Source organism: Benincasa hispida, unplaced genomic scaffold, assembly GCF_027475165.1.
Source record: "Benincasa hispida cultivar pf3 unplaced genomic scaffold, pf3_genome.v1.1 HicScf718, whole genome shotgun sequence".
Lineage (NCBI taxonomy): Eukaryota > Viridiplantae > Streptophyta > Magnoliopsida > Cucurbitales > Cucurbitaceae > Benincasa > Benincasa hispida.
Genome location: NW_028326842.1, coordinates 1 through 7,831, shown reverse-complemented (window position 1 = coordinate 7,831; position 7,831 = coordinate 1). Strand labels below are relative to the sequence as shown.

At 33.3% G+C, this 7,831-nt stretch overlaps 1 protein-coding gene across 1 annotated transcript; it reads right to left on the bottom strand.

Moving 5' to 3' along the window:
* Positions 1-4,180: 4,180 nt before the first annotated feature.
* Positions 4,181-7,677, bottom strand: LOC150029986 (mannosylglycoprotein endo-beta-mannosidase-like). Its single transcript, XM_090310200.1, has 5 exons — positions 7,445-7,677; positions 7,150-7,354; positions 6,274-6,942; positions 5,951-6,178; positions 4,181-5,106 (listed from the first exon to the last, which is right to left on the bottom strand). Exons 1-5 carry the CDS (start codon positions 7,573-7,575, stop codon positions 4,330-4,332), a joined length of 2,010 nt encoding a protein of 669 aa, XP_090166326.1. The 5' UTR covers positions 7,576-7,677; the 3' UTR covers positions 4,181-4,329.
* Between the last annotated feature and the right edge of the window lie 154 nt (positions 7,678-7,831).

Below are 7,831 nucleotides of genomic sequence, written 5' to 3'. Positions count from 1 at the left end.
GCATAATGTAATTAAATAATTTAATTAATTATTTATGTACCGTTGAAGCTTCAAGCTACAGGTTTATAAGGTCCCCTTGATAGATCAAAATGATTTAGTTGAGAATCAGTTTTTGGGTTAATTTGAATTGTTCAAATTAATAAGAGGGATTTAATTATGTATGATATAATTAAATTATTTCAATTATATATGATATAATTTTCATAATGTATTTTATACATTATAATTTAATGGGAGGAAATAAATATTTGAATGAGATTCAAATATATTTTCTATGAATGTGATTCATGGTTGTTAAATTTAATATAAATATGATTTATTTTAAATGCCATAAAATAGAGAAAAGAAACTATAGTTTATATTGTATATGATACAATATTAAAACTATAGTTTATATATTAATGGAATTTGGACGATCCGCTTCCGCTTATGGATCTCTTTAATACGAGTTTCATCATGGACAACATGAATGGTGACACATGGCCTTTGGGACACTAAGCAATGGACATCTATTTTTTATTATATATTCATAATACTCCCCCTTAGATGCCCATATATATATATATGAAATATGTCTCGTTAAAACCTTACTAGGAAAAACCTAATAAAAAATCCTAGTGAAGGAAAAAGAGTACATGTTTCATATAATACATACTCCTAAAAGAATACAATATATTTACTTCCCCTCATGAAAACATCACTTAAGATCTATGAGACGCCAGATTCCAATGTTGTGTACCAATTTTTCAAAAGTTGTAGTTGGTGATGCCTTTGTAAATAAGTCTGCCAGGTTATCCTTTGAACAAATTTGTTGTAAAGTGATATCGCCATTTTCTTTAATATCATGAGTGTAGAAAAGCTTCGGTGAAATATGTTTTATTCTATCTTCTTTAATATATCCTCCTTTGATTTGGGCTATGCAAGTTGTGTTATCTTCATATAATATTGTTGGAAGATTTTTATTAGAAGACAAGCCACACGTTTCAAGAATGTATTGAGTAATTGACTTTAGCCATACACATTCTCGACTAGCCTCGTGAATTGCAAGAATTTCAGCATGACTTGAGGAAGTGACCATTATAGTCTGTTTCACCGATCGCCATGATATAGTAGTTCCTCCACATGTAAATAGATAACCTGTTTGAGATCTAGCTTTGTGTGGATTAGATAAATATCCAGAATCTGCATAACCAACTAGATCAAAATTTGATGTATTTGAATAAAACAAACTCATATCGATTGTTCCTTGGAGATAACAGAATATATGCTTAATTTCGTTCCAATGTCTTTTTGTAGGAGAAGAACTATATCTAGCTAATGAATTTACTGAAAATGCAATATCTAGTCTTGTATTATTATCAAGATACCTAAGTGCACCAATTGCACTAAGAAATAGTACTTTTGGACAAAGAAATTCTTCATTATCTTCTCGAGGTCGAAATATATCTTTCTTTATATCCAATTAACGGACTTCCATTGGAATAAGTGTGCTTTGTCCATAAAAAATATTTTAAAGATTTTTCCTGTATAAATTGATTGATGAATAAATATTCCATCTGCTAAATGTTTAATTTGAACCAAGGTAAAATTTTGTTTTTTCGAGATCCTTCATCTCAAATTCTTTCTTAAGATATTCAAGCTCTTCAGGAGATTCAATTATATTCAAGTCATTAATATATACAGTTATAATAGAAAATTCTGATTGATTTATTTATAAAAACACACAAACATATTAAATTATTTTGATATCCTTCTTTCAATAAATATCCACTTAGGCGATTGTACCACATCCATCCTAATTGTTTCAATCCATATAGTGATCTCTATAACTTTATTGAATACCATTCTTGGAGATTTGATGTACATGTTTTAGGTAACTTAAATCATTCAAAGATTCTCATATAAATATCATTATCAAGAGATTCATATAAATATGCTGCGACTACATCCATAAGATGCATATCCAGACTTTTATACACAGTCAAGCTAATTAAATATCTTAATTTAATTGCATCCACCACCGAAGAATACGTCTCCTCAAAATCAATATCAGGTCTTTGTAAAAAACCTTGTACAACTAGTCTTGCTTTATATCTTGTGACCTCATTATTTTCATTTTTTCTCCTCACAAATACACCCATTTGTATCTCACAGGTTTAACACCTTCTAGTGTTCGCACTACTGGTCCAAAAACTTGACGTTTTGAATGTGAGTTTATTTCTGCCTCGATTGCTTATTTCCACTGAAGCCAATCTTTTTAAGTCGACATTCTTCAATAGATTTTGGATTAGGAACCTCATTTTTAGATATAACATCAAGAGTAACATTATACGCAAAAATGTTGTCAATAATTACATTAATTCGATTCGATCTTTTTCCTATCATGACATAGTTTATTGAAATTTCATTATTATCTTTAGGTATTTCACCTTCCTCACTCATCATGTTGAGGATTTCTTTATGGGTATTTACATCCTCAACCAAATTTTTTTCACTATTAATCATTTTTCGTTTTCGAGGATTTTTATCTTTGGAACACATTAGTCTACCACGCTTCTGGCATGTTCCATACTCATTAATGACAAGTTGGGATATCAATTTTTTTGTGGAACATTTTTAGCTGGTATATTTGACTTAGTTACTTTCTTTGCATCTATAAATGCATCTGGTAATTAATTTGCTATATTTTGCAAATGAATCATTTTTTGAACTTCAAGTTCACATTGATATGTATAGGGATCTAAATGTGACAATAACGATGCATTCCATGTAATTTCTTTTTCCAATTTCTTAATTTATCCCCTAATGTTGGAAAATTTGTCTTCAATAAAATGACAATCAGCAAATTGTGCAGTATATTCCACCTTTCTCGACATTGCTACTGCAAGAGCATATTTGAGACATGAAATGTAGAAAATGTCTTCTCTAACATATCAACATCAGTAATTTTCTCCCTGCACAACAACAATTTTGAACTGATTTTAAATCACGCAGAGTTGTAATCACTTACTGATTTAAAATCTTGCAAGTACATCCAACGAGCTTTAGGAAGAATAACTGTTTTTTGATGATCATACCTCTCTTTCAAATTTTTCCACAACATACAGAATCTTTTATTGCAAGATACTCCATTTTCAATCCTTGTGGAGATAATGACGAAGGAGGATCACAGCTTTTGCTTTGTCCTGACTAGATGTCGTATTTTCTTCTTTAATTGTTTCTCTCAAGTTCATAGCATCCAGGTGAATTTTGGCATCGAGCACCCATGACCAATAATTATTGTCATTAATATCAAGGGCTGCGAATTCTAATTTTGTAAGGTTTGTCATGACTACACTATCACAAAATATTATATTTATATTAGAAATTTAATATGTACAAAATATGTAAAATAACATTAAATTTATTAATTATAACGAAGAGAAAAAAATCGACATACCTTTAGGACCTATCTTTAGTGAAGAAAATGACAGGAGCTCGTGTTGATAATATGTTATGAAATTGAGGAGCACAATGGGAATATAGATACGGAAAAGTATAATATAATAATAATAAATAAATAAAAACTAGAATTATAAAATTTGACAATGGAAAATTTTAGTGAAATTTGGTGTGGATTTCTCACCAATTGGTATATAATTTTAAGATCCACCAAAGACCACTATTTATAGGCAAAGTAACAAGTAGAATATAGACTTACATAGACACCAAGCTTGAATTACTACAAGCTACATGGACAACATGAATGACGACACATGACCTTTGGGACATTCGGTAATGAATATCTTTTTTTTTTTTCTTATAATATTCATAATAAAATCATTATAATAAAATGAGAAATAAAGAAAAGTAAAAAGGTTCCAATCACTAGGGTCCGAAGGCGTGTCTAAGAGAATGGCAATTGGCAAACATGCTCCTTAACCGCTGGACAACCAAAAAATTTCAATGCCCTCGAGTTTCTTTAATACAATAACCTACGGTTTTTCAAAAACAAAAACCGCTTTTGTAAAGGGAAAAAATCTTTTAAATTCTAAAAAACATTTTTAAAATTTTAAAAACAGAAAGTACCAAACAAACATGTTTTTCAAACACTAAAAACTAAAAACCAATTATTCATCCAACAGCCTCTAAACTAAACGAACAAACTAGATCTAAACCAATAACATATCCTACCTCAAAATTGAACAAAACATGAACCCACATAAAAATTGAACCAAGTGCTAATACATATATATATATATATTACAAATGCACATTTATTACAAATATAAATAATAAGTACATAGATAATATACAAGATATATAGGAAATTCAACTGCTACCTACATATCAACAGACGGTGAAAGATTGAGAAAGATTCCAACCATGAAGGGTAATTTTTGGAGTAACACCAGGAGGAGCCTCAAAAGAGAGATTGATAAGCATAGCCTCACCAGGAACCAGGGAAAAATAGTTGTTTGAGTAGTGAACAGGCAGAATTCTTGTATCCCCTCCTTCATCCTCTACCTTCGAATCATGGACCTCAAAGTGAAGAAAGAAGGCGACTCCGACATCATTCCCATCGATTTCAACTAACCTTGTACTGTTGTTTCCGATACTAAAGAAACCAGTGCTGTATTTTTCATTGGTCTGTTCTTTGTTTTCAAGAAGCAAAGAATTTGAATCTAAATCTCCTTGGCCTTGCCTATTGATAAAGTTGTTCTTGTAGGTTAACCTTGAAGATTCTGCATTCTTTGAATTGTTCTGCACATTCGCACTGACTTCATAGCTGGATCCTTTTCTATTAAACTCATATATGACCTTAATGGGTATGCTACTCTTTCTGTAGGGCTCCAACATCTTGTAGTCTCCACCGGACTGATGTAACCAGTAGAAGTTTCTCGAGATAATACCGTAGTTTGATATCTCGTACAGCTTGAGAAGAAGAAAGTAGACAGGCTTGGAATTTTCGTACGTTGGATAGTCCATCTCAGCAATGGATGATGTCTGCTTTGGAGGCAAGGAGAGTTTCTCAAAAATTTTAAAATACGGGCGCGTCCCTTCAAGGTCCCACACGGAGGCTTCAATGGCAACACCAGATATCTCATTCGATGTAGTGTTTACGACCTGTTCAAGGCAGCGAGAAAAACAAACTCACAGTTAAGTTGAGAAAACACAGATGAAAACATTCAAAGTTAAATCCTGGGATTCCCATGGTTACAAGAACATAGGAAATGATGAGATAAATATATAGTTTATGCCCCATTGCTATCAGCCCCCGTCTAAAGAAAATTGAAGCCTTGAACAAAACAAGTGGATTTGGAGTTCTACTCAAAGACCCACCCCTTTCCCAATTATGTTGTTTCTTGTTTCAAACCAAAAGCGGTAGTGTGTAAGTGTTTAAAAGATTATGCTAATGGATTAGGGTGAATTAAATTAAATCAATATCTTAACCTGTTAGGATACTTCCTAACAAGAACAAGATCTGAAATATATTGAAATATAAAGATGAAAATACAAGATAACCCAAGCATAAAGGAACTTGGAACCTCCCTCTTGAGTGTACTCACCCAAGCTCTATATCACTCTACAAGATAACCTCCCCTTCACTCATTTACCCTCCTCTCTATTTATAACAACATGTAGTAACTACCCTTATACAATAACTACCTTTATTCAGTAACTACCTATCTATCTAATTACCCTTATGCCCCTTAACTAACAACATACTAAATATCTAGTACCTAATAAAACCCTCTCCCTCACTTGTAGACTTAGTAATTTGAGGATGGATCAATAAGTGAAAATCACATTAAATTGGTGAGAAAATGACTTTACAAGATTCTAACATAAGACATCTTGCTCTGATAGCATGCTATATTATGGATCAACCCAAAAGCTTAAACTAATGGGTTAAGATAAATTTAACTATATCAATACTTCCAAGAATTACAATATTAGAAAAACTTGCCTCAATGCAGTATGTGCTTAGATTCAGCTGGACATGGATAGGTTCTGCAGCACAACGACATCCAAAGAAACCTGCTGTTTGGTCGAGAAGATGATCGTAGAACTGACCTCTTAGACCTGTCCAAGGATTTTGCGTTTTCCAGATTAGGAAACCAGTGTACTTCTTCCACATTCGACAGTTCCAGCCCTCTATTAGAGCTCGATATTGGATATAATTAGCAAGTTGAGCCTGGAAGTTTCGAATATCAGTAAATAGTTTTAACAGTAAAAAAAAAAAAAAAAAAAACACATGGCACAACTTAAAGCCACAAACTTCCTTTTCACCTTCAAACAAAAGTCATCAAGATCTTTGGGAGAACCGTAAAGTTCAATCTGACTCTGAACTTTATCTGGTTTGGAATAGGGGATGTATTTATGGTAATCCCAAATAGGGTTTGGTACTTCTTCTACATATCCATGGGGTAGTTTGTTAACCAATGGAATCTGCCATCCTTCGGGAGGCATTGTGGCTCGGATGGTAGCGGCGACAGGCATGCCAACAGAACCAACCTCCGGATTGAATCCATACTTGTAAAAATCATCCTTAAAAAAGTTTTCAGGGCATTGGATCTCATAGGGACCATCAGTGAAGTCTCCTTTCCCATTTGCAAATCCATCCCACATGGATCCTTGTACATAAACGCGAGTACCATCTAGATATTGGCTCGGATCCTCTGGTGTTAAGGATGAAACTCTCGTCCACTTCTTATTTTTGCTTGATACTTGAAAATGAGGATGAAGTTTCAAGTCATTTTTTAAAGCAGCATTGATATCTGGTGGTGGAACTTGTTCGTTTCCACCGACCCAAAGAGCAAGACTGGGGTGGTTCCTCAAAAGCTTAACTGTGTCTCTTGCACAAAACAAGAAAAGATCATGATCCAGAGGGCCATCAGGATTTGATATTGGATCACCACGTCCATCAACATCTCCAGTAATCCAAAATTCTTGCCACACCTACAATTATTTAATCCTCAATATCGATTGACATTACTATTTCAATCTTAGTTAAAAAAAACTATAAAGTAAATGCAGTAATTAATTAAGGACTATATAAAAAAAAGGATAAGCATGTTATGGAGGAGTTTGACGTGATATGAAAGGGAGAGAGAGAGAGATAGAGAGAACTCACTTATCCACAATTGAAAAGGAGCTACAACTTACCAACAAGCCGTAGATGTCACAATAATGATAAAATTCCGGCCTCTCCGCCAAACCACCACCCCAACAACGGATCATGTTAAAATTCATATCTGCATGAAACTTGATGTCCGTATGATAACGTTTGTCCGAAAGTCGAAGCAACCCATCAGATAATATCCAATTTCCACCACGAATAAATATAGGCTGCCCATTGACCTTGAACACCCTGCAGGGAAGAAACGCTATGAAGGCCCTAAACAATCTAACAAAAAAGAAACTTAATCAAACATGGGCGTGAAATGAACTTAAACTGTACCTTCCACCAGTTGCAGTATCAATATGACTTTCTATTTTACGAAAACCGAAATCATGACTCCAGGAATCAGACTTCCCAAATCCATCTACGTCAGCAGATATAACAACATTATATAAGTATTGCTTTCCCATTCCGTTCGGCCACCACAGATTGGGCTTGTAGAAATAGAGCTGTCATTCACCACAAAACCACATAGGCCAAAGTTTTGAGCCAACTTATGTGTAATGACTTGTATCTCAGTGAACTATTTGTAGTTAACCATCGGACTTCAAAGAATAACATAGACCTAAAGTAAATTTAGAATTTCCAATTTCCATTACTAGAAGTCTTAGCAAATATCTAGAGACAAAAAAAAAAGTGAAGTAAAAGGTAAGTTCATTATCATAT

Bases quoted from the DNA above. Each gene is read 5' to 3' on its own strand.
- LOC150029986 (XM_090310200.1), bottom strand. From the start codon at position 7,575: ATGGGAAAGCAATACTTATATAATGTTGTTATATCTGCTGACGTAGAT. The intron at 6,179-6,273 runs GTGAAAAGGAAG...CGAAACTTCCAG, and splicing joins TTGATGACTTTTGTTTGAAG to GCTCAACTTGCTAATTATAT. The intron at 5,107-5,950 runs GCAAGTTTTTCT...TGCCTTGAACAG, and splicing joins TAAGCACATACTGCATTGAG to GTCGTAAACACTACATCGAA.